Below are 25,650 nucleotides of genomic sequence, written 5' to 3' on the forward strand. Positions count from 1 at the left end.
GCCCAGATGATTACGTTGATACCCCAAAATTCGATGGTACATAACTAAACACATGGGGTCATGATGAGCAGGGAAGGATTGAGCTGACCTTTTTGGTGCCCGCGTAGCCGCCCTTGGCGCCCTTACCGTTGCCGTTGCCCTTTGCCATTGCCACAAATGGCTAGGTATTCCTTTTTTATAAGTGGATCAACCAGCTCATGATATCTCTTCTGGTCTTTGAACATTGGCATGGCCTGCAAATATGCAATGCAGATGGCAATATACCTTAGCTAAAACTTCTTGAAGGTCGTACAAAAGAATGTTGACTGCTATTAGCAGACTGAATAGAGAGTCAGAGCTTCAGTCAGTGCCATTGCATCATCACAAAATTTTGTGTGAATTATCTTGACTCCAATTTCAACACATCCAAAATTCTGCAACCAGCTGGACAAAAACAACTCAATGCCAGTTTGGAGGCGCAGTAAATCGGATTTTTTCTCACGTTCCAAATGGGTCATGAGCTATAATCATCACACGATTCACAACATTGATCAATGTGAACCAACAGAAGTGCATAATTAACTTACCCAGTTGACCACATTCTGCTCCTCCACGGGCTTGCTGGTGTCGACGGCCCTTCGCCTGGAGATGAGCTGTAGTAGCACCACCCTGAAGCAATACACGTCGGACTTCATGGTGACCTGCCCTCCGCAGTTGTACTCCAGCGCGCAGCACCCGAAGGAGCCCATCATGGGCGACGACACCGGCGCGTTGCCGCCCACCTGCTCAAGCTGCGCGATCCCAAAGTCGGAGAGCTTGGTCGTGAAGCTCTCGTCAAACAGCCGAACGGGATGTTGGAGGCCGCTGCCGCCCTCGCCGACGCTCGGGCTGCTGCCATCGCCTGCGCTGCCGCTCGCGCAGCAGCCCGCGTAGTCACCCGCGCCGCCGCCCTCCATATCGATGTTTGGTGGAGTCGTGGAGGTGGAGACTGGAGAGCGAGATGTACTAAGGAGCTGCCGCCAGGAGTCCTGAGCTGCTGACCCGCTATAGGGTTTGTGTCTAGGCGTGGCATGGGGAATGGGAGCCGGCATGGGCTTGGGCTGTCAGATTGTGGGCCGGTGGGGTGTTGTATGCAGCTATGCAGGTTGTATGAGGCGTTGTTTGCTGGCTTGCTGGGTCACATCTGGCCACATGGGTTTAGTTTGTTTGCTCATTATCTAATATAATAGATACTAGTATATATATTAAATTTTTTAACAAAAAATTTGGGTGTACATCTGTACACCCATGACCTAATGTGGGCCCATCCCTGCTTGAGGAAGAGCTTTTTTTGGAGGAGTAGATGGTGAGGCTTTTATCACTTGAGCTTATTTCTTCATCTTCGCTCACCCATCTTTCTATACTTGTGAATGCTTTAACTCTTACACTTGTCTCTCTTGTTCTTGGTCTTTTTTCTTCTTCTTGATATGATCAATTGTGTTGACCAAGTCTTCAATGAAGATTGGATGATCAATCTTGGCATTGATCCTATTCATATTCTTCTCTAATTTTGAGAAGAGCTTAGCGATTTTGGGATCAATTTCTTTATCACTTGATATGCTCTGATCATTCTCTTTATTGCTCTCTTCATCATGATCACCATCATTTTCATAGCTTAAATATTGCTCTTATCTCCTCATCCTTACCTTTATGTGTTGACATTAAGCTTATTTGTTTACGAGAGTAAGGTTCTTAGTGTCGGATGAGGAGGAAGCTTTCACCCTCATGTTCATGGTTATCTCATGTGCGGTGATCTTATCGATTACTTGGCTTGAAGTTATCTTCTTGATGTCGTTGTTATCGTAGATGATAGAGACTATCAACATATACTTTGGAAGAAGAGTTTGAAGTATTCTTCTCACCACTTGATCGTCTTCAATTAGTATCAAACCTAGCCAATTGATCTTATTAACAAAAATACATATCATTAGCATTTTCATGAGATAGTTATTTGATGCCATTGAGCTTAGTAACTGGCACGTGATATTTTTTATTGCGCACATCCTTTGTGTATTCATGTATGAGACTATTCCAAATATCATGTGCATTGTTGAGAGAATAAACTCTATTGAATGCATCGGAGTATAGAGATGATAAAAAGATACTCTTCGTCATTGCATCGAATTGTCTCTCTTTGTTGGTGATGTGCGGCCTCATCCCCACCTCGATGACTCTTCAAATATCTAAACATTTGGCTTGCAAAAAATAGGTCATTAGAATTTTTCAACAGGGAGAACTTGTGTCATCGAAAAGTGTGGCGCTATGGGTATCTATCCCAATCCTGGATGTCACGACTCTAAACGGTTAAATCTATCAAAAGCACGAGACTCTGATACTAATTGTAAGGAGTCCTAAGAGCGAGGGGATGAATTAGGACACTTAAAAATTGATGGCTCAAAAAACTTTACAAGATAAACCTATATCAATTTTTATTTAAATGTACTTTAGGTTTATCTAGTGTGCCTATTCTACCATTGAAAAAGGTTTAGAACCTACTCTAGGAAGGTAAATTGTAGGTATATAAATGCGGAAACGTAAATAAGGTAGAGAGATCAAATTTGGCATAAGGAATTTGTATCTCGTGGTATCAGTTGCACACAAGTTACCCCTAGTCTATGTTGGAGCTCCATAAAGGATATGCTCTTGGCGCCAAGACTCTTCCGATAACAGCTCTTGAGCTACGAAGCCACCAAGGCAAGATCTTGAGCATGATGAGCAACCAAGCCAAAGAGGCAAGGTCTCACCACTAACCTCTCTTCTGGTCACTTGCACGTCATCTTCACTTTGGAGTTTTGACCACCCTGGCAAGGGCCTCCGCATCCTCGTACACGTTTCTTGCCGCCGCTCCACACCAAGTCGGAGGGTCAACAATCTTGAGCCTTGACGAGTCACCAAGACTCCAAGGCACCGGCGTACCTCTTAGTACAATGTTGGATCACTCATTGATCCACTATTTAGGTTACAGCACATAACAACACTTCTCTCTAGGCATATAAGCACTATTTACTCACTAATCTTGTGCTTAATCATCTTGGATGATCATTTTTAGCACTTTGTTGGATTGGAAGTCTTTTCAAGTGTATATGAGTTTCTATAGACTCCAGCACCTTCAAATGACTAAGTGAAGGGGTATTTATAGCCTCAACCCAACAGATTCGTTGTTGCCTCAATGGTTCAAATTTTCTATAAACGTCGGATGATTCGGTGTAAATAGATTGTACTCACCAGACTATTTTGTGTGCACATTATCCACGAACTAGCCATTAGAAACCCACTCAGACTGATTGTGAACACCGAATGCTCCCCCGTGTTCACCAGCTCCATCGCTGGACCTTTCGACGTGTTCAACTGAGTCATCCCACGCCTTCCTCGGTGCAAGATACTTTGACGTTGCTTTGCTTCATTTTCGGACCATCCGGCGTGTCAAACTACACCAACCAAATTTTGACATCTTCTCTGAAACAAATGCTCTGGTGTATACTCCGATGTGCACACTTCAACAGTCGGACCTTTTGGGGTGTAGTCCTTCAGTCTTCTCATTGTTGCAATCCTTTTTGGAACAATTGCTCTGGCGTATACTTCGGTGTACACACTACCGATCGCTGGACCTTCTGGCGTGTACCATCCTTGAGGTTCAACTCAGAAATGCCTCGACGTTCATATCTTCACATCACCGGATCATCCAGCGTGTAAACACACCTAACAAGAAAATACTCTGGCGTTCACAACTCTGTGCTGGACCTTTCGGTGTAGTCATTTTTCCTGTGACTTCTCCAATTCAACAAAACTTTATCCCGACTGCGGTGGCTTCTTAATGTATTGTATCCATGGGACCTACTAATATATATTCTTAACAAGTATGTTAGTACCATTGAATATGTTGTCATTAATCACCAAAATCACATTCATGTCCTAAAGTAAATTCTATAATCTTCATAAGGGCATATTTCCTACAACCTCTGCATCGGAAGAAATCAAGAGTGAAAGCCTAAGCTTAAGTGTGACCGAGCTTAGTGAGGAAAAGAGTTGAAAGAGACCCAACTCAAGTGTGACCGAACCCCTCAACGAAGACATAGGAACCTCAAGTGTGCGTCTCCTCTCTTGGTTTGCTTGTTCTTTGTGTTCGTGAGCTCATTAACCTTCATACTTGTTTTTGCCTGATCTATGTGCTCATACTTGTTTGATTGCAGGTGATCTATAGAATAGCTAGAAAAAATTATCTTAAAATTTGTGGCAACTTTTGGTTTGAGCTAAAATTCATTAGGCATAGCTAGATCTCATTTTGTTGCTCTGTATAGTCAAAAGTTCTAGGTTAAATCCGGAACTTCCGATGACTAGTAATTTTAGAACTTTCGATTAGAGTTTTGTCACAACCTAGGATTGTGACATTCACACTTATATATGGTGATTATGCACTAGTTGTGCATAGCATATTTAGGATTTTCACTTGTGAAAAATCTATTAGTTTATTTTTTGTTGTAAGTTTAGGCCAACGGTAAAAGATGATGATTTTTTGTAAAAATACCTATTCACCCCTCATCTAGCTAACATCATTGTTCTTTCAATCGGACATCATGGGAATATCATAAGAACGAGATGTCTCAAGGTGCTATGTACCATAATAAGGAGGTTGTTATTGATGCAGTGAAATACTGATCGCTGTCTCTTCGGAGGCAGTTCAAGGTTGTGAAGTCAAGCAAAAGGGAGAACGACGTCAAGTGTTTGGTTCCTGATTGTCTATGGCGGACTCACCTATTCAGGGGAAAGTGTGTTGATCACTGGGAGTGCTTAATAGTTAGGGAGCATAACTATCGCACTGAGGAAATAGAGTTTCCCACCAGAACTTATCATCTGCTATTGAGGAGTACAAAATAAACTACACGAAGGCATGGAGGGCGAAACAACAAGATATTGAGATAAGGTTTGGGTCATACGAAGCATCATATGATAACTTACTACGTTAACTAGCCACAATATGTGCGAGAAACACTATAGGTTACTTTGACATCAAGCATTACCTATCGAGTAAAAAGCCTAAAAAGCGAGTATTGCATTTGCGGCAACCATAAATACATTTAGGCACAATCGACCTATTATTTGCTTGGACAGGACATTCCTTACTCGGAAGTATAAATGATGGATATTGTTCGCAATTGAGGTAGACAAGAACAACCAAGTTATGCCACTAGGGTTTGCCTTTGTGGAGAGCGAGAACAGGGGTAGCTAGTATTGGTTCTTTGAGCGGGTGAAGCATGTTGTTGTTCTGGACTGACCTGATGTATGTTTGAATCATGATAAACATGCAGGGCTCTTGCAGGCTTTACTGGATATGCAATATGATAGTTTTTGATGATGTGTTATAGCAAAGTGGCCTGACTTGAAGAGTAGGTGTGGTACATGGGGTATATGGATACAAACTTTTACAGATAATTTAAAAATAACCATTTGATGAATCTTTTCAAGAAATTGTGAAGCAAAAACCAGCAGAAAGTTCAACACACTATGAGCAAAACTAGACAAACTAACCACGAAATAGTCAACCGAGGTAGCAGACACCGGAGAGGAGCCAGTTGCTCTTGGATCCATCACAACAGATATTCCCAAGATAGTAAGGAGGCCAAGGTCTTCTATTAGAAACTTCTCGCATTGAATACAAAATGAGTAAAGAGAGAAATGAGCCCTGATGTACGACACTGGAGGGGCAAGGTATGAGATAATGACAACTAATCTTGCTGAGATCTACAACTGGGTTATGCGGGGTATGAGGTTTCTCCCTTTTGTTGGAATTATTGAAGGTATTTGTCGGTGTATCAAGAACCGGGGGTCCCTGAGTCCCGAAACCAGGCCAGCCGTCCGCTACGTGTCACCATCCCGCGAGGTCCCTCTTGCAGGATGAGGAAAATCTAAGTTCCGGGAGAAGGTGCTCGGGGCCACAACCTCTGGTCCCCGAGCACCCCAGTTCCCCGATGACCCGCAGAGTCCAAGTACCGGAAAGAAAGTGCTCGGGGAGGTGCCCGCTCGCCCCCGAGTACCCTAGTCCCCCGATGGGAAGAAGAGCTAAGTGCTTGGGAGAGAGTGCTCGGGGCTGCGCGGGGCAGCCCCCGAGCGCTCGGTTCCCTGAAGGTTCTACCGAAGTGCTCGGGAGAGAGTGCTCGGGGCTGCACGTGGCGGCCCCCAAGCGCTCGGTTCCCCGAAGGTTCTACAAAAGTGCTCGGGAGAGAGTGCTCGGGGCTGCACGTGGCAGCCCCCGAGCACTCGGTTCCCCGAAGGTGCGTGCAAAGGCGCTCGGGAGAGGGTACTCGGGGCTGCACGTGGCTGCCCCCGAGCACTCGGTTCCCCGAAGGTGCGTGCAAAGGCGCTCGGGAGAGGGTACTCGGGGTTGCACGTGGCAGCCCCCAAGCACTCGGTTCCCCGAAGGTTCGCGCGAGGGTACCCGAAGCCCCGACGACCCAGAGGGGCCCACCGACGAGGCGTCAACCAGTTAGAGGTCCAAGGCCGCATTTAATGGGCACGCGCGGCCTGACATCCTGACATCCCCAACTGCTCCCGCCGCAGTGTCAATCCGTGCCATGCTTTGACAGGAGGGCGTGGGTCCATTAATTGCACGGGTTCCGTCCCGTATCATCCGGGGTATCTCGGGATAACGTTGCCAGGATCAAAGCGTTCCGCCTGCCACCCTGCCCTGGCAGAGGAACAAGACAGGGTGGGCGCGCCGGGTGCCTCTGTGGCTGCCCGGTGGGCCCTCTCAATGGCGCCAGGGCGTCCACAGTGATGCGTGGTCGGACGTGCGCCGCGTTTTTCCACTGCCCCTATCACTTCGCCCAGAGGGAATGATAACGCCTTTCTCAGTCGTGGCGTCTTGGAACATGTGCCCCTTCTTTCCCATTTGGGGTATGTCGTGGCCGGCGAGTGCATAAAAGGATGGGCATACAGAAAGAAGGCGAGAGGAATCAAGAACACAGACCCAGACAACCCGAACACACGAGAAAACATCTGAAGACACATCGAGACGATCGAAGACATCATCCGAAGAACACCGCAAGCGAGCTTGAGCAGAGCTAGAACAAGGGAGCCTCAAGCTCTCAGTTAGACAATATATTCTTGTAACCAGATATATCCCTGAGGGATCCCCTTCGGGGAAGGATATTGCATCTACACAGGAGTAGGGTGTTACGCCCCCGTGCGGCCCGAACTTGTCTAAACTCCGGTGCATTTATTTCTCTTTGCACTAGGTCGACCATCCCCCACCACCGACCGTTGCATTTATTTCCAGTTCCATTTATTTCTCCGACGAACTCATTCAGGATCATCCCCCCGGCCGAATCTCTAAAAAGGGGTCTCTCGGGATCCCTGCGACAGGAGTTCATCCTCCGACAGTATTCTGTATGGAGCTTGTAGATATTTTATTGATCGTTACACAATTGTCTCGAAGGCAATGGTAGATAACCATATGCTCTATGAATCGATGCTATATGAGTACATAGATAATGCCACAAAGAAGACACATATGGACCACACAAATCAGGAGGGAACTACGGAGCACAGGTTCACTGTCTTGTGTCAGGATAAGTGTCATAGGGGTGGCAGATATGAGCGTCGTATGCAAGAGTGCATGCTTAGAAATGGAACATGCATATGTTTGTCCCAGAAGACACAATTGCTATACAGGATGTGCACACACGTCATAGCTGCATGTGGGGAGTCTAATATGCTACTCTGGCAATATGTTTCCTGCTACTTTATGAAGAATCAGATACTGAACATATTGAATCATGAGCTTTATGGCTACGACATTGTTGATACATTTACAAGTGATACAGGTCCCTTGCAAATCTATGTGCTAGTTTTTTATAAGATGAAGTACAAACCAGGGCGTCGACAAACTCAATGGATTCAGAATGATATGGATGAATCTGAGGTGGGTCCAAGGGTGAAGCAATGCGGCAAGTGTGATGAAACTGGTCACACATACAAGAATTAACCCAAAAATGCACCTGGTGTAATGGGGGTCATGACGACAATCAAGTGTGAATGTGTGTCATATTATGATGTAATATTTATAAGATTTTTTTTCCTAACCTATGTACATTGTATTTGGACCTTACATTTGTATTTGATTGTGGACCTCACATTTTTATTTGTAACTGTGTATCCAAGTAATCGTTTACATTGTATTTGGACCTTACATTTGTATTTGATTGTGCACCTTACATTTTTATTTGTAACTGTGTATACATGTAACTTGATGTACATATATGTTATACATTGTTCATATAACTATGTTTATATATATGGTACAAATTGCTTATATTTGTTTCCAGTACAGATATGGTGCACCCACCGAACCCCGAGCTTCTTGACCCTGCAGTGGACATGAAGTGCCACAACTTCTTGTCCGCCGTTCACCAGATTGAGTTAGGAATTTTCCGACCACGTGACCCCGGAGAGCTACTTATGATCGATGATTGTTGGAAGCATTGGTATGTCGCGAGTTAGCTGTGTATATTCCATATTATTTATTTGTTGCATGTTCTACATTCACCTAAAATTCCAAATTATACAGATTAACAACATCTGGCTCCTACCGCTGTGTCGTTTGGTGGAGGCCCGAGCGACAAAGAACTCTGAAACAGCCGCAAGGCAATTCTATTTCGAATGCTCATTGATTGCAGCACCGGTCGACGATGGAGGCCAGAGACCCACACTTTCCACCTCCCCTGCGTCGAAATGGCTCCAACCAGCATACCTGTTAGGCTTACCTTGCGCTGGAGTCATTGTTGGAGTCGTCGACCTGGATGCAGACTGCATGAACATCATGCTTGCACAGTTTGACCTTGTTCAGCAGAAGGACGACGCACCTGCCTACGTGCTCGAGTTTCTGTCGGATCCGCGCGAGCCCATGAAGAAGTAGATCCTCCAGTTCTAGGTACCTTGTAATTTATCTTCCTATTTTCTTTATGATTTCCAATATATTTACTCATCATGATTTGCATTACTTCAAGTCTGCATACATCCTCTCGAACGTCGGTGTGTACTCGGTCGTGAGGCACTTGGTTTGCTACTTGTTATGGTTGTACGGTTGGGTCATGTTCACTAGCGGTAATGCCACCTGGTGTCGAGGACCCTTCTTCCGTACGTGAGGGGGGGTCGAAGATGCGGAGCCCGATGAGATCCCTCAGTTCAGCTGTGCCTCCACTGTCCTGGCATCAACGTATCGGGCCTTGTGCGATGCGTGCACGAAAAAAAAGAAGCCACTACCCACATTTGTTGAGTGCCCATTCCTGCTGCAGTTGTGGTCATACGGGCGGTTCACGATCAGTCGGCTAGTTATGGACCAAACTCAGTTCGACCGTCTGCATCATAGGACGTGGTCTAGATCCCCTACAACCACCTAAAGATACAAGTTCGTGCGCCTATCTAACTTTCTCCATTGTGCGGCCATGACGAGGACTACTGGCTTACGAAGAAGCCGCTCGTCTTCAACATCTACGTGGAGTACTCACCCCACCGCGTGATGAGACAGTTCGAACACTTCCAGGTGTTCTCCCTCATCAACGTTCACACCGTTTAGCCCCACGTTCACATGTAACTAAAATCAAATATATAATCCATAACATTCATCTCATTTATAGTATATCTAACATGGTTGACCTGCAAGTATACACGTAAGGGCCAAACGGGTGACATCCTCTCGGCAGATCGCTGGCTCCATACATTTCAGCGTGGGCCATGCCCTTAAAGATGTCATCGAGGAGCCTCGTCCTTTCATCGACCCAGCCTACGAGGAGTACCTGTGGTGGTATGTCCCGCGTACACGTACACGGGTCAACCCCAAATATTGTCCAGCTGCATGTCTCTTCGACTATGAAGGTCTACCCAGGCCATTGGGATGAGGACATTGCATTAGTAGTATAATTAATTAACTTGCATTTTTAACATATAATTCCATTTGAACTACTATAAACTGAAAAATCCTATTTCATGTTTGTTTCAACGAGCTGATATCATATATGATATTCATAGGGATGCAACTGGAGCCATAGGACGTCTTAGACAAGGGATTCAACTTAGTGCGGCAGATGTAGCAAGATTTTTCAAACGGGGTTTTGAAAAGACAACGCAGACCCTGAAGCTTACCTCATGCAGATCCACCACAAATGTCGTCGGTGCCCTTTCCAGGTCTAGTGGGGTACGCATAGAGTCGTCGAGAAGGCCTGATGTGCAACAACCTCTACTAGGGCTGGCATCCACACCGCCACCTCGACCACGCCCTCTAGGGATGGTAACGACAAATACGCCTTATTCACACGCACGTCGATTAGATATATTCTTTTATTACCGATCCATTTATTTAAAAAATATGTTAGGTGCAGCTACATACTTAACGTCGCATAGACCTAGACCATGGCCTTCGAAGACACCTTCACCGTTCACATGCCTCTCAGGTAATGCCTCTCAGGTAATGGGCGCCAATATACTAGTTCAATAAATATATTCAAGACTATATATAATATAAACATTCGTCCACGGGTTATTATGGTGATGAAGCCGAGATCTACATCCGCACCTCCACTGTACGCACCCTACTTCGATAGTCAGGCTTGACTATCTACAACTGCCCCTGCATACCATAAAAGTACAATATTGCATTTTTACTAATACATTCATTTTCACATTTACTGTGTCTAATAGATTCATTCGTTTGTAGGTCCCACGAGTGATTATGCATGAACGATGGCAGCAACATCGCAGTCGTCATACCTGAGTCAAGAGGATGAGCTTGGGTTGGACTCCGCATTCGACATCGTAAGGGACTTCTTCAGGGGCACACCGGACTATGATATCGTCACGCGGACCCAATTGGCCAGTGCTCCACTACCGACGCTGCGGACCTAGAAGGAGGTCTCAACACCCGTGATTGCTACAATGCCTACCAGGCAGGTTGTTCCACCGGACAATCTCACCTACTCTAGGGGCCATGTTAGGGCGAACAGTGACAGCGGCAACAGGATCATGATGGCGGGAAAAGCCGAAGCCAGCGGGAGAGACAATAATAGGATTTTATCTTTACTTTCGTAACTTAGATGTTTACTTTTTATGTATTACATGTTCATATATTACTACTTACCATGTCATTAATGCATTTCTTAATCTCATGTGACATCACACTACCAACTTCTCAGAGTGAAGTCACCTCACGTTGCCACCTTTTCAGGGAGATGCGACCCCTCGCCATCAGCATTTCAGATTGACGTAACCGCTCGCTGCCACCTTTTCAAAGCGATGTGAGTGCATGCTACCGACTACTCAGAGTTTCGTGACTGCTCGGTGCAAAAAGTCATCCAATACATGCACTATCTTCAAATTACATACATACACTTGGTCCATACACCATTGGTCCCTGCATATAAAATGCGAGGTCGAGGCAATGAGAAGGTCATGACATCACAGTTTTTCGAAACAACATTAGCATATGATAACTAATACCACACCATGGTTGTCTCCTCAAGTAGACATTTCTCGTTGACATCTAAATTCTCAACGATAGCCCTACATACCATGAGGGAGACCCAAACAAAAGGTGGCGATGTGTTCAAGGATGAGAATCTAAACAAAGTAATGTCAAAATAGTAGATCATGCCCCATTATCCCTGTTTCACCACAGAGGAATGGCGGTGAACGGTAAATTCTATGACCTCCATGGACCTTAATATGTACTTGTTATAGGGCCATCAGAGATATATCTGGGTGCGCGAACTAACCGACATAGAAAGTGTTTTATCAAGTGACAACACCATATTTATGCACTCTCAGCAGTATGAGGAGCACATTAAGGTACATTCATTGTTATTACATGTTTCAGTTATTTGTTATGTTACACTTCTAAGATACGTTTATATTTTTATATGCTCTTTTTTATATAGGTATTTTCTCGTGATGAAGAGTTGCTGAACAAAATTATCGAGAACTTTTTAGGACTGCATCTCCTCTTCGGTGATGGTTGCCTATCCAGACATAACCGGAGGCATAGAAGTGCTCATTTGAGACCTTCATACTATTGTGAAAGAGGAGGTGGTTTGAATTGCCGTGAAAGAGGTGGTCGTTCGGCAATCACTACAAGAGGATGTGCTTCTACCACTTCCGTCACAACCGAATGGGTGCCATTGCGAATTCTCTGATGACGAGGCAGATGACTAAGATCCTAACTTTGATTATTTTCCGTATACACTGGCACCACGTAGACTAAAATCCCTAGAATCCTATTACTATTGGATGGTCTGGGAGATAAGGCACATACAACTTCAAGTGTCATTTTGTCCGTAATATTATGCTACTAATTGTTGTACTTGTTGAATTCATGGTTATTTTATTATTTTTAATTTATTACCTAAGTCAGGTATGTATTTTATATGTAGCCTACATGCTACTAGTTCATAGTAAATTCTATGTGATCATCTTATGTATATATTATACCTAACATTCAGTGTAATTTTATTATTTCATTTACATGTATTTATTCTATCTCCACTTAAATAATTTTTAGGATTTTGTTATTTTTATCTTACATAACTTTGTGTATTTTTATTGTTTTCATAAAAAATTAAACTAACTGCCCTTTGTTAGAACGGTAAATGACCTAATCTCCTCCTTAAGAGATGGTAAGAGGAGAACGTATGGCTAGAGGCTAACCGTCCCTTAAGAGAGGTAGATTTCTATTGTTACAATTATTTTTATCACAAGTTTATTTATTTAAATATTAATATTAGAAAATGTAAAAATAAAAAACTTGGACCTTCGGTTGGAGTGATCGAACCGTTGCTGGTTTCGCTACCGCAATGACGCCGGGGCGCGGCTCGGCTGTCGGCTCTCTGCCTACCAGGCCATCGTTATTGACCGTCGGCGGCCGCGCGACTCGAGCAAAGTTCCGTCGACAGACCACAGACTTCCTTTCCCTCCCTCTGGACACTTCACAACGGAAAGGCCGGACGTTCTCATGGCACTGCATCCAGACGCGTGTGAGAATCCGTTGATTTTACACGAGGTATGATTTAGGTCAGCTGTGTCACGCCTGAAGTCCCGAACACGTACTATTGCAGCTGGAATATCTGCAAAGAATATCCCTCCCCGGCGGCCGGGCATGACGCTGGAGCGCACGCCTGTGATGCCGAAAGTCCAAATCCCACGAGAAAATCTAGATCCGTGGCCCGCTGTCAGGTGGACTGCTGCTCCGTTGCACGGTCCCGATGACACATGGACACCCCACCTGCCCCTGCAGTAGCCGCCCACCATCGTGACCGTCCAATACCAGGGGCAGAATATAAAAACTGGCGGATCTCCGCCGTCTGGATCCACGAGATCAGTCGAAGCCATTGTAATTCGAACCAAAGTCTCTCTTTTGTTTCCCTAAAATAAAATAAAATAAGCCTAACCTTTTCCTACCCACCACAACCGTCCGATGACCCATCTCCGTTCCCGCGCGCTGATCCAGCCGTCCATTTATAAAAATCAGGTAATTAGGTCGAAGCATCATCATTAATATTCGCACCCCCGTGTCGGCTGCTCGCCTCCTTATTGATATCGCCATCGCCTCGCATCGCATCGCACGAGCGGCTTCTTGTTCCATCGTCCCAGCGCTCCCGAAGTGTTCTTTTGCTAGGCAAGGCAAAGGCAGAAGGAAAAGGTAAAGCCATCTCCGATTCCTCCCCGTTCGCGAGCCGCAGCCTTCGATTTCTTGGTGCTTGGTTGTCTCTGTCCCTTCGCCAGATCGGCTCCTCCTCCAGATCTGATTTGTTTTGTTTTTCTTTTGTTTCAACAAAAGATCTGATTGGTTAAGCCCACCCGATTACGAACGAGATTTATTGTGCCGGTCGTCTCGTTTCCGATTGACCGTGCGCGTTAACCGATCTAAGGATTCGCGCTGGTTAACGATGCCGTGTGGCGAATTCCGAGGTCTGGTGCAGATTTGTTTGGTTCTGCTGCGGATTTGCTTCGTCGTCTGACCTGTGCTGCTTTTTGTGGTGCGGTGTGTGGTTTGGTAGGTTTCGTTGGCGATGGCGAGCTCAGGTTTCTCGTGGACGCTGCCCGACCACCCCAAGCTCCCCAAGGGAAAGACGGTGGCCGTCGTCGTGCTGGACGGATGGGGCGAGGCCAAAGCCGACAAGTACAACTGCATCCATGTCGCCCAGACGCCCGTCATGGACTCGCTCAAGAATGTATGTATGCTTTTCTTTTAGCCCATATGTCTGCTTGACCTTGCAAAGACAAAACTCTTTTGCGTTTATTGAGTTAATGTGATTGCATATATGCAATTGTTTTTTCGTGTTTTCTGTATATTAGTGGTTGCGATTGTTGCTGACCCAGTAGGCAGATAATATTTGTTGCATTAATTTTGCACGTGGAACTCTAGTTCTACAAAGTGGTGCTCCAGGCTGAGTGCGATGATGAATCGATTATTGGTAATTTTCACTGTATTAAGGTGAACAGCAGTTTGTATGTAGATTCCATTCGAAATCCAGATTGCTTCTGGAGATATGGAAGATTTATGCATTGACCTGCCTTTTTGGCACCACTACCACTTTTATGCATCAGGGTTCAGTAGTAAATGCTGTGTCGTTTCTGCCAATTGTGCCAAAAGCCACATTGGAAGAACAATAGGCAGTAGTCTGAGTTTGTCTGAAAATGGTTGTGCACTGCAAAGTTAGTGATGCATTAGGAAGTGTTTCTGTTCAATTGCTCATTTAATTGTTGTCTCTACTTAGGTTTAACATAAATAATGTGGATCTTGCATGAAACCTGTGCGGGTTTCTTTTGACAGCTCATAGAATATTGTACTGTCTGATTATGCTTTAACTTGCCCCTTTTGTGTAACAATAGGGTGCTCCAGAGAAATGGAGACTAGTGAAGGCTCATGGAACGGCTGTGGGTCTGCCATCTGATGATGACATGGGCAACAGTGAAGTTGGCCACAACGCTCTTGGTGCTGGTCGCATTTTCGCTCAAGGGTATATTACTATGTTGATAGATTTTGATTTATTTTTGGAAATACGGTCTCTGTTCTAACTAGTGCACAGTGTGTTTGGATACCAAATTGGGGCATGGATGCCCACAAGTATATTTTTTTTGCCCAAATATGTCAAGCTCAACAATTGATAAAGCTTCCCAATAATCATGATGCCCGTAAGCTTTCAAAAATGTGTGGCTTGAGTATAAATGGGAACACTGCACGTGCTGAGTGTTATACCAACTTATTGACAAGAGTGGAGCCTGAAACTTCCGATACTTAACTTCATTTGTTAGTAGTTTCATTGATAGTTTGACAAAACAACAATTTTTCTGATTTTTCTTTGAGCAATTGCTAACTAAGCCATCTCTTGCGGGTGCTGGTTTGTGCTCTCTTTTGCTAGGGCGGTGTACTTTTTGGCTCAACATTATGCTTCATATGCAAAGCAATCTAGAAAATAGAATTGTAATTGCTGCATTGTTTTATCTCAGTTGTATATGTTTTCACAATTGTCATTGTGTTGTATAATATAACCATTAGTCTGTCACACTAAATCTAACTGAATGCTGCTTGCCTTCTTTCCATAGCGCTAAGCTTGTGGATTCTGCCCTTGCTTCTGGGAAAATTTATGAAGGGGAGGGGTTTAAGCACATCAAAGAATCTTTTGATAATGGTACTCTGCACCTTATTGGGTTGTTGAGTGATGGAGGTGTCCACTCCAGGCTTGATCAAGTGCAGGTTTGCTAAGCTGATTTAACTTATTTCACTAGTGATTTACTCTGTAGGGCTTTAAAGTGATTTGCTTTTTTATTTTTTTACCATGTTCAGTTACTTCTGAAAGGTGCCAGTGAGAGGGGAGCAAAAAGAATTCGTGTTCACATTCTTACCGATGGGCGTGATGTTTTGGATGGCAGCAGTGTTGGTTTCGTTGAAACATTAGAGAGTGATCTTTCGCAGCTCAGAGAGAAGGGTGTTGATGCATGCATTGCATCTGGTGGTGGAAGGATGAATGTTACCATGGACCGTTATGAGGTAAACTCTCTTCATTGCAGTCAGCCATCAATGTTTATTGTTTAACACTGTGGCTTACAGTTCTGTACTATTTAATACTCTCCAGAATGACTGGAATGTGGTTAAACGCGGATGGGATGCTCAGGTGCTTGGAGAAGCACCCTACAAATTCAAAAGTGCAGTTGAAGCAGTGAAAACGCTAAGAGCAGAGCCCAATGCTAATGATCAGTATTTGCCCCCATTTGTGATAGTTGATGAGAGTGGCAATGCAGTTGGACCTATTGTTGATGGTGACGCAGTTGTCACTTTCAACTTCCGAGCTGATCGCATGGTTATGCTTGCCAAAGCACTAGAGTATGTGGATTTTGACAAATTTGACCGTGTTCGTGTCCCAAAGATCCGATATGCTGGGATGCTTCAGTATGATGGTGAATTGAAGCTTCCAACCTGTTACCTTGTTTCCCCACCAGAGATAGAGAGGACATCTGGCGAATACTTGGTGAAAAATGGCATCCGTACCTTTGCTTGCAGGCAAGACAATCTGATACTCCAGTAACTCCACACTCTTTTGATGTTAAAGCACTTTTTAGAGAACTTTCATATCGAAGCACTTGGTTCATCACATTCATTCATCTCCATGCTATGGATACTGGTCAATAGCCTTAGCTCATTCATTTCGATTGATCTTATATGAAGCATACTTAGTAAAATTTTGCATGTACCAGTCAGGGTTTCTACACCTTCTGGAAAGATATTGCTGCCACTTATCTTTATTACTGCATCTTTATCCCCTCATGTTGGATCAATCTCCATATTACGAGAGGGCAATTTATTCTAATTTCTAAATAAATAAGGTATGAGATGAACAAAACCAAACTGTCTCCAGAGAGGTCACATGGAGTTCTTTGCTATCTTTAGGCACATACTATTATGTTTATTTCTGGTTAAGTTTGCTACTCAATAGAGACTAGGTTCATTTTGAAGGACAATTTCCTAGCTACATAGAACGTCATTCAATATCTTGATAATGAGATATAGTTTTCTGACCTTTTTTTGTATTAGAGCTTGCATAGTGCTATTGTGATTTTTTTTTGAGTTTTGTATGGTCCTTGTCCTTACAGCAGAATGTTCTACCTACCTTTTGGCATTTTTTTTACATTAATGTGGTAATATTGGTTCTTGTGTAACAGTGAGACAGTGAAGTTTGGTCATGTCACGTTTTTCTGGAATGGTAACCGTTCAGGATACTTTGATGAAACCAAGGAAGAGTATGTAGAAATTCCTAGTGACAATGGTATCACATTCAATGTTAAACCCAAGATGAAGGCGCTTGAAATTGCGGAGAAAGCCAGGGATGCTATCCTCAGCGGAAAGTTCGACCAGGTAAACAATTTGAAATTTGTAGATGAGTTTTTCTGTTTGCCCATCTCTTAGTGTTTTGTTCTTGAAGGTACGTGTCAACCTACCAAATAGTGACATGGTGGGTCACACTGGTGACATTGAGGCTACTGTTGTTGCATGCAAGGCCGCTGATGAAGCGGTTAAGGTGAGAATAAACAACACAAATTTACTTATGTTCGGTCCCCCCTTTTTGAATGTCAGTTTCAAAAGAATGTGTCTTTTGTCTTCATTACCTGCATTGAGTGAACAATTACATTGTTGGGAAAGGGTTCTGGTTACTAGAATTTGAGTATGATTTTCCATAGAAGTCCTTGTTTCCTTGCCATTTCACTTTGATGTTACCTTTGTTACAAGAGTATTATTATGTGCCTTCACCTAGTTTAATACCACCTCCTCTTTGAAACAGATTATTTTGGATGCTGTGGAGCAAGTTGGTGGTATTTATCTTGTCACTGCTGATCATGGAAATGCGGAGGATATGGTGAAAAGAAACAAATCTGGCCAGCCTATGCTCGACAAGAGTGGTGGTATCCAGATTCTCACGTCGCATACCCTTCAGCCGGTGAGTGCAATGCCATAGGATCCTAGGTCCTTGATTGTCTCCCTGTAAAGCCCACATGAGGTGTATGTTGATTGCTTGCATTTTAACGCATCTATTAATACTTGCAGGTGCCAGTTGCTATTGGAGGCCCCGGTCTTCACCCTGGAGTGAAATTCCGATCCGACATTCAGACCCCCGGACTGGCCAACGTTGCTGCCACCGTGATGAACCTCCATGGCCTTGAGGCTCCTGCTGACTACGAGCCAACCCTCATTGAAGTTGCTGACAACTAAACATAGTCTGAAGTCAAAATTGCAGGGTTCAATTTTGTTGCTATAGTTTTGATAATGGATCAGGGATGGTCATGTCATCGAATAATTCCTGTTAGCATGCACGCTGCTCAAACTCACAAAACATTGATAAGTGCATTTGACTTGCGCTTAATGCTTTTTTTTGTAACTTGGCATTGTGCCCGCGCTGTCTTGCGACAGTCTGTTGGCCATTTTTACTCTGCTATATGTAAGGCGTAAAACTTTTGGTGACATGAAGCATTTGAAACTAAGAAGTAAAAATCGGTTGAGGTGGTATCTGCTGTTCATGACAAGTCCATTTCAGTACCGGTTCCCTTCGGCCTCATGTATTGAAGTCATGCATTGCTATTCGCCTGTTCCTAGTGAGTAGTGACAGGCTACACGCGCAAATTTGGTTTAGCGTTCTCATAAATTTCAGGACTGCAATACAATGGAGGGGAAGGACTCATGCAATGTCACAAAATTCACGAAGAACAGAAATGTCAGATATGAGACATGCCCCTCAGGAGTCGGGCGCCGCAAGATGATAACTCAGGTTAGAACCAGATAAATAGCTTTGGGGGCAACTTACACTCATTACAAGTGATTACTTAGGTTAAAGATGGATGGCGAACTTTACGCAAACATATAGCATTCCCTCGATGAAGAATTTGGTGAAAGATGCCACAGCTGGGTCTGATTGGTGAGTTAGGGTGTTTATTCCCCATGTAGCCTGAGCAACATTCAGCTTGATCACACTTGAACAAAGTCTCGTGCGTTGCCAGTGTAGATCTCTCTCTTCGTTGTAGTACAGGGCTGTGGTGTCCTCCAGGGCCTCCGAAGGTGTATTTTGGAACTTTGATGGCTTCTTTTGTCTGCGAAGGTCCCCTGCCTTTATATTGCCCAAGCATTTTCCAGTTAATATCTCACTGATATGTATAGAAAAATCCGCGTAAGAAATATCTTGCAAATTAGGTTAGTCAAGGGACAAACATTGTCACCAACCTTATTTAACTAGTGCAGAAGCTTTTGAAAAGGAAAAGTGAATTCATAACAAAGAGGACATTTGAAGAACATGGGTACCTTAACCTACTTTCTGAGGCATTTTGTTTAATTGACTTAAAGGAGAATTACCTTGCCACGATAATGTTTCATTGATTAAGAGGTACTTAGTTCAACAAGCAAACGGATATTCTGATGCAAACTTGACCATAAGGCTAATGTACTGACCACGAATTGAGAAAATGTAACAAGCCCCAAAATTGGACCTTGTCCGATTCCAATTTTCAAGCCAAATACTGGTCTTCTTTTTGTTTTTAGATTTCGAATACGAGGTTTGAAGTCTTGGTGTTTGGGACTAGGCCATTTTGGTTTACAGGATGTTTCCCTGTTATTTTCTTAACCATTCTAGGTCTCATATGGATGAGCCGGGATGTAGCTCGATCCCCTTCCATCCAAATGAGGCCTTACCAACAATTCCAAGCACCGACCATCAAAGTGAGTGGAAATTAGATGTCGAAGAGTGAAGACCAATACACCCTAAAAGCAGAAACTAAAATGCTTGAAAAACTATACCTAACATGACAACGGGCAGTATGGATAAAAAGGAAATATGATAACAGGAAATAGCAACGACCAAATAACCAACCAGATACAAAAGGCAGTAGATTTGTCATTCCACTACAAACTAAACACATCAGCAATAAAAGTCGAAGTACCAGAAAGTGTTAACATTACCATTGTCATCTCAAAAATGTATCATTGGGATCAGCCATGGAGTAAGAAATGATGAGATCTTGGTTGCTGGTAATGTAAGTACTTTTAGTGTTGCAATCAGGTGGCCACAACAAATGATCCTCAAAGGACGAGACCAGTTCACCACGAAAATTCCGAACTGTCACTGATCGGCTATCAAAGGTCAGGAACAACTACCTCTCATACAGGAAAATAAAAGTTGGCGGCGTAATGAAGAGATATAATTAACGGTATACCTAACAATAAGCCTTAACAGTCTCCTGCAGTGCTCAGTCCTGATCTTGCAATGCCTAATGAACCGATCATAAGATCACAGCGTGACAGGAGATCTGTCATCTCGAATGATTATGTTGTTTAAATAAATGAGGATGTTAATGACATAGGGAAGACAGAAGATCCCAACTTGTATAAAGACGCCATAAAGAGTGGGTATTCGCCTGAGTGGTTTAGTGCTATGAAGGACAGATTAAAGTTTATGAGCGATAATGATGTATAGGACCTAGTAGAAATCCTTGACGGAGCTAAAATAATAGGTTGTAAATAGGTCTACAAAACAAAGCATGAATCTAAGGGGAACATCAAAAGGTTCAAAGCGAGGCTTGTAGCTAAAGGCTTTTCGCAAAGAGAATGGATCGACTATAATAAAACTTTCTCTCCTGTATCAAGTAAAGATTCCTTCAGAATAATTATGACGCTTGTAGCGTATTATGATTTAGAGGTACATCAAATAAATGTAAAGACGACATTCCTTAATGGTGATTTGGAAGAAAATATTTACATGGCTCAGTCGAAAGGTTTTATCATAGAAGGCAAGGAACATTTGTGATCTCGCCTTAAGAAATCTATTTATGGTATAAAGCAAGCGTCCAGGCAGTGGTATCTCAAGTTTGATAAAGTTATTAGAAATTTTAACTTTTAAAAAAATGAAGTTGATAACTGTATTTATGTAAAGTTTTAAGGGAAAAAATTCACCTTCTTAGTTCTTTACGTGGATGATATGTTATTGGTCAACAGCGATAAGGATATGTTGTTTGAGACCAAGAGATTTCTTTCAACTAATTTCGATATGAAGGATCTCGGTGAAGCTTCTTATGTTCTAAGCATTGAGATTCACCGAGATCGGTCCAAAAGAGTATTTTGTTTGTCTCAAAAGGCATATATTGACAGAGTACTGGAGAAATATAATATGCATAAGTGCTCTGCCACGCCTGCTCCTATTGTTAAGGGTGATAAATTTGGGAGATTTCAATGTCCAAGGAACTAGTATGAAGCTGATCAGACGAAGTCGGTTCCTTATGCTTCAGCTGTCGGAAACATTATGTATGCTCAAATATGTACACGCCCTGACTTAGCTTTCATGACCGGGATGCTTGGCAGATATCAGTCAAATCCAGGACCGGACCACTGAAAAGCTGTTAAGAAAATCCTTTACTATTTGCAAAGCACTAAGAACTACATGCTCATATTTAGAAAATCCGATAACCTCGAAGTTGTTGTTTATTTGGATGCATACTTTGCGGGATGCGTGGATACTAAAAAATTCACGTTAGGTTATATCTTCACCCTCGCTGGAGGAGTTATCTCATAGAAAAGCTCTAAACAGACAATTATGGCATTGTCAACAATGCCTGAGTTTGCAGCATGTTATGAGGCTATCAGGCAGGCTGTATAGCTAAATAACTTTATACCGGGATTAAGAGTAATCAACAGTATTTCAAAGCCACTTACATTATACTGCGATAATCAGCCCACAGTTTTCTATACGAGTAGCAACAAGTCGAATGGTGTTACCAAATACATCGACATTAAGCATCATGTTGTGAAAGATAGAATCCAGTATCAAACAGTAAGTGTCAAGCATATAAGTACTAAGTCAATGCTTGCGGATCCGCTCACTAAAGATTTACCACCTCATATTTTTCGTGATCATGTTGCTAGAATGAGGTTATTAGAAAGCCTATGATTCTAGATAAGAGGATCATAATGCAAACCAACTCCATTAGTAATAATGAATTTCCATTTTGAGATGGAGTGATACACTATTGGTATTTGGGTTTTAGCGGTATATCATTAGCCGCTATAACACTTTGCCTTGGAGTGTTGTTTCATTGAGAGTAGGTTTATGATGTTAGCTTTACGACCAAGGGGGAGAATGTTGGAATTGATTTCGCCTCGTGCTAATGTTCTCTAACAGAACAGAACCGAGAGATAAGGGGAGCCGTCTGCACCTCATTGTCCTGATCGGGGGCGCAACCAACCTTAATTGTGGTCCTGCTCCACACAGCGCCACAATATAAAAAGGAACATCGGGGCTCGTGAGGTATCGATCTCTCATGCAGCTAATGCACACCCAACATACCAAAACTCTAGACCGATCTAAAGGGTGTGCTGCAGTGAAGCGAAGGCCACCGCCGCTGCCGTGACTTCACCGAGGTGCTTCACCACGCCGGCTACAACTACACCTCACCAATCAACTCTAGATGGCATCTCCGAACGCTGGTATGTGTATATGCTTCCACTTAAGGTGATATTTGATATTAGGGCTAATGATCATGTTAATTAAGGCATAATTAAGTTCAACAATATATAGTGCCAAGAACTTCTAAGAGAAATAATCGAATCTTTTAAGAGAACGAGACAGATCTATGTTCGGCTGTAACACTTTAGGTTTACTAACATTTTAAATCGAACACCTTTTAAGTGTTCAAAATGAGAAAGCACTGTCATAGTTTGTATGGAATGATTTTCTTGCCTTAAGAAAGCTCTGACTTAGCATACCTGTCTTGTGCAGAGTAAGTCAGCACCTTGCCATTTACATCATCAAATTCCACAAAACCTGGCAATTTCAAGGATTCTGTCTCAAAAATAGGGAAGCCAGCATCTGGCTTTGCTCGCCGAATGTACCTTGAAGAGTGCAAATATCATGTTAGTATTATAACAAAGCTACTAGCTAGCTACTGTGACAGAAATATGGAAGTCAAGCTAACTCTATTGGAGTTGTATTGCACCTTAAGTCACTGAAATTTTCAGAATCATAAACTGATACAGTTATGAGTGAGTCGTTGTTCTTGTTCTGAAACAAACTGCGGAATGACTTCATCTGGACTTCCATTCAGAAAGCAAATCAGCTGGTTCGTCACCAGAAACAAAGAGTGCCTCAGTGAACCTTTTTTTTTACAAGCGGTTCCCCACTGCACGGACTTCTTTGAAGTCTTTTTAGGTGCACTCCTCCACAGACTCACTCCTTCATGCAGAAATGAGTAAGGGACTGGTCATCATCAGGACATGTATACCTCTACTGAACGCAGCACATAGTCCCGACTGTGCTAAAGCAAAGATAATATCACGGGCCCCAACTATCTCGTAAATTTCAGACGGTCTCCTCAAGTAAGGTAGTAGTAGGGAACTATTCTCATTAGAAGCATGAGTATCATATTCTTCCTAAAAGTAAGGAGAAAATCAAATATGTTAAGAATCCTAATGAGAAGAGGATATGTTTCTGAAGTGTAGAGTGGAAAAACAATGCATGGAAACAATCAAACAATGGGAGAGGGGAAACTATCGGGAGGGTGCAATGTTCTAATAAGGAATGCTGTTAATTTGCACCACCAAGCAACTCAGCAGTCAAGATTGCTAATACTAAGTGGCTACGTCATATATCTGAACTGAGCAGGTACTGGACTGCTGGACTCACCTGCAGGGCCGTGTGGATGCAGCCAAACCCGGCCCAATCAACGTGGATTGGGCTAGAATGGACCGTTCTAAATAGGCCCGAATAGTTGTTTTTGTTCCATAACAAACTGACATTAGAAGAACTAAGGCCGTACACAAAATAATATTACGATGATCATATATACAGTGAGGTCGCAAACAGTTTTGCCGGTCATGTTGATGTGTCACAAGGCCAAAGAGACCCCTATCCTGATCGCACCTGAGAGTCTTTCAACCCCTTTTAATTTTTTAATATATATGAGAAATAAAAGAAGGAGAAAGGAGAATTTCTCTACTTGAGAAAGAAGAATTTCTCTACTTGATCATCCCTTGATAACACTAAGATCTGTTTAACAGAATTCTCAAAGCACTTTTCCGACTAAAATTAGAGGCCTTTGTCAAACAACACATTTTAGTTTTTAACTCCCTGAGTGGAATCTGTGTAAATGATTATATGAAATAAATTAAAAGTTGGGAACTGAAAAAAGCAGCTTCCTCTGATTTACTTCCCGCAAAGAATCACTTGCTCTATATATTTTATTTTATATAATCACTATAGAATTACTTTTAGCTATAGAATCATTTTCTTAATAAAATCACTCTACATACAAAATTTAAATTAGAAAAAATTCTATCAAACAGGTTCCAAATCCATCACTGATGTGTGATACTCAAATATTCTCGGTTTCCGCACAGAGCATTACTATGGCCCAAGCTAGTACTTGCTGGAAGGGTCGCCTAAAAGAAGTGACCCTTGGACAGCGCAAGTGTCAGGCTACAAATCAACGAACAGTCGCGTGCATGCGACGTGCCTCATGCCATGCATGCGTACTACACCATACGGTTCACCTAACCATCTTGAGAAAGAGTAATAACGCCGTGTTCTGGAATCCCCTCGATCAATCTCCTTAATAACCCTTGTTTTACTATAACAGTCACAAAACCAGAGTGCTCGATCTCAGAACCCGGTAGAGAAGTCAAACCAGCAAACCTGATGACCTCTGTGACACTGATCTTTATCACATTAATATCATATCGGATCCCATGAAACTCCTAACCTTTTCAGGACCAGAAGCCAGCGCTGATTCGATCGTGAGCTACCTGCCCGTCTTCCCGAAGGCTGTACTCTGCATGCGTTTCCCTTTTTTGTCTCGCACCGAGACGCATGGTTCATGCCTGTATCTATGTATCGTGCCAGTAAAGGTCAGATGATTTCACTGGTTTATGCGCACTAAGCCACCGGGAGTAATTTGTGTGACGATTTCATCAGTAGATCCATCAATGCCACGCTAGTTCACGATGGTTAAGTGAGGACCGGATGTATATATGTGTGTACAAGTACGATATGTCGTGTCACTCGTTAGCACGGATTCGCTACAGGCTGCGGCACTGGACGTGCTTTGGTTGGCGGCGCGAGTGGACCGCTGTATCTCGCTCGAAACTTGTTGCTTGCATACCGGACGCTCATGTTAAGGTACAAATAGTTACAATATGCGTTGTTTCGTAGTAATTGATATATCTTTAAAATCGTAATTATACTATTTTTATGATTGTAAGTGGATGTGTGTGTAGAGGTGAACAAGTTTGATCACATGACAAAAAAAGTATTTAATTATGATAAAAAAAATACGGAGTTACGATCAGAGAAATTACCGAGTTACGACTATATATATTTACAATAACTGACCTATCTTAAAAACTTCGATTTATGAGATTCATTTTTAGCCCTTATAAAAAAAATTATAACTATACTACTTTTAGAATCGTAACTAAAAGTGCACGTGAAGATGAATATATCGAGTTACAACTATATATATTTATAGTACCTAACATATCTTATGAATTGTAACTATACTATTTTTAGGATAATAATTAGAGATGATGTAATAGTGAAGTACAGTACATCTAGGCATATATATGTT

The 25,650-nt window shown here is 42.9% G+C and overlaps 1 protein-coding gene and 1 pseudogene across 2 annotated transcripts; one reads left to right on the top strand and one right to left on the bottom strand.

Annotated features, from left to right (window-relative positions):
• The first annotated feature begins 13,541 nt into the window (after nt 1-13,541).
• On the top strand, nt 13,542-18,559 carry LOC133909006 (2,3-bisphosphoglycerate-independent phosphoglycerate mutase-like). 2 transcript variants are annotated; one of them, XM_062351261.1, is made up of 10 exons: nt 13,542-13,699; nt 14,058-14,231; nt 14,893-15,020; nt 15,607-15,757; nt 15,848-16,051; nt 16,137-16,561; nt 17,221-17,413; nt 17,481-17,576; nt 17,838-17,993; nt 18,101-18,559. In XM_062351261.1, the coding sequence occupies exons 2-10, from the start codon at nt 14,070-14,072 to the stop codon at nt 18,263-18,265; spliced, it is 1,680 nt and encodes a 559-aa protein (XP_062207245.1). In that variant the 5' UTR covers nt 13,542-13,699; nt 14,058-14,069; the 3' UTR covers nt 18,266-18,559. The 2 variants fall into 2 exon arrangements, with proteins under 2 accessions (XP_062207245.1, XP_062207246.1); XM_062351262.1 differs by lacking the exon at nt 13,542-13,699 and adding an exon at nt 13,825-13,968.
• Nucleotides 18,560-22,689: 4,130 nt separating this feature from the next.
• On the bottom strand, nt 22,690-23,904 carry LOC133907410 (uncharacterized; annotated as a pseudogene).
• Between the last annotated feature and the right edge of the window lie 1,746 nt (nt 23,905-25,650).

The sequence above is a fragment of the Phragmites australis genome, chromosome 2 (genome assembly GCF_958298935.1).
Source record: "Phragmites australis chromosome 2, lpPhrAust1.1, whole genome shotgun sequence".
In the NCBI taxonomy this organism is placed as follows: Eukaryota; Viridiplantae; Streptophyta; class Magnoliopsida; order Poales; family Poaceae; genus Phragmites; species Phragmites australis.

Bases quoted from the DNA above. Each gene is read 5' to 3' on its own strand.
- LOC133909006 (XM_062351261.1), top strand. From the start codon at position 14,070: ATGGCGAGCTCAGGTTTCTCGTGGACGCTGCCCGACCACCCCAAGCTC. The intron at 15,758-15,847 runs GTTTGCTAAGCT...TACCATGTTCAG, and splicing joins CCAGGCTTGATCAAGTGCAG to TTACTTCTGAAAGGTGCCAG. The intron at 16,562-17,220 runs GCAAGACAATCT...CTTGTGTAACAG, and splicing joins ATCCGTACCTTTGCTTGCAG to TGAGACAGTGAAGTTTGGTC.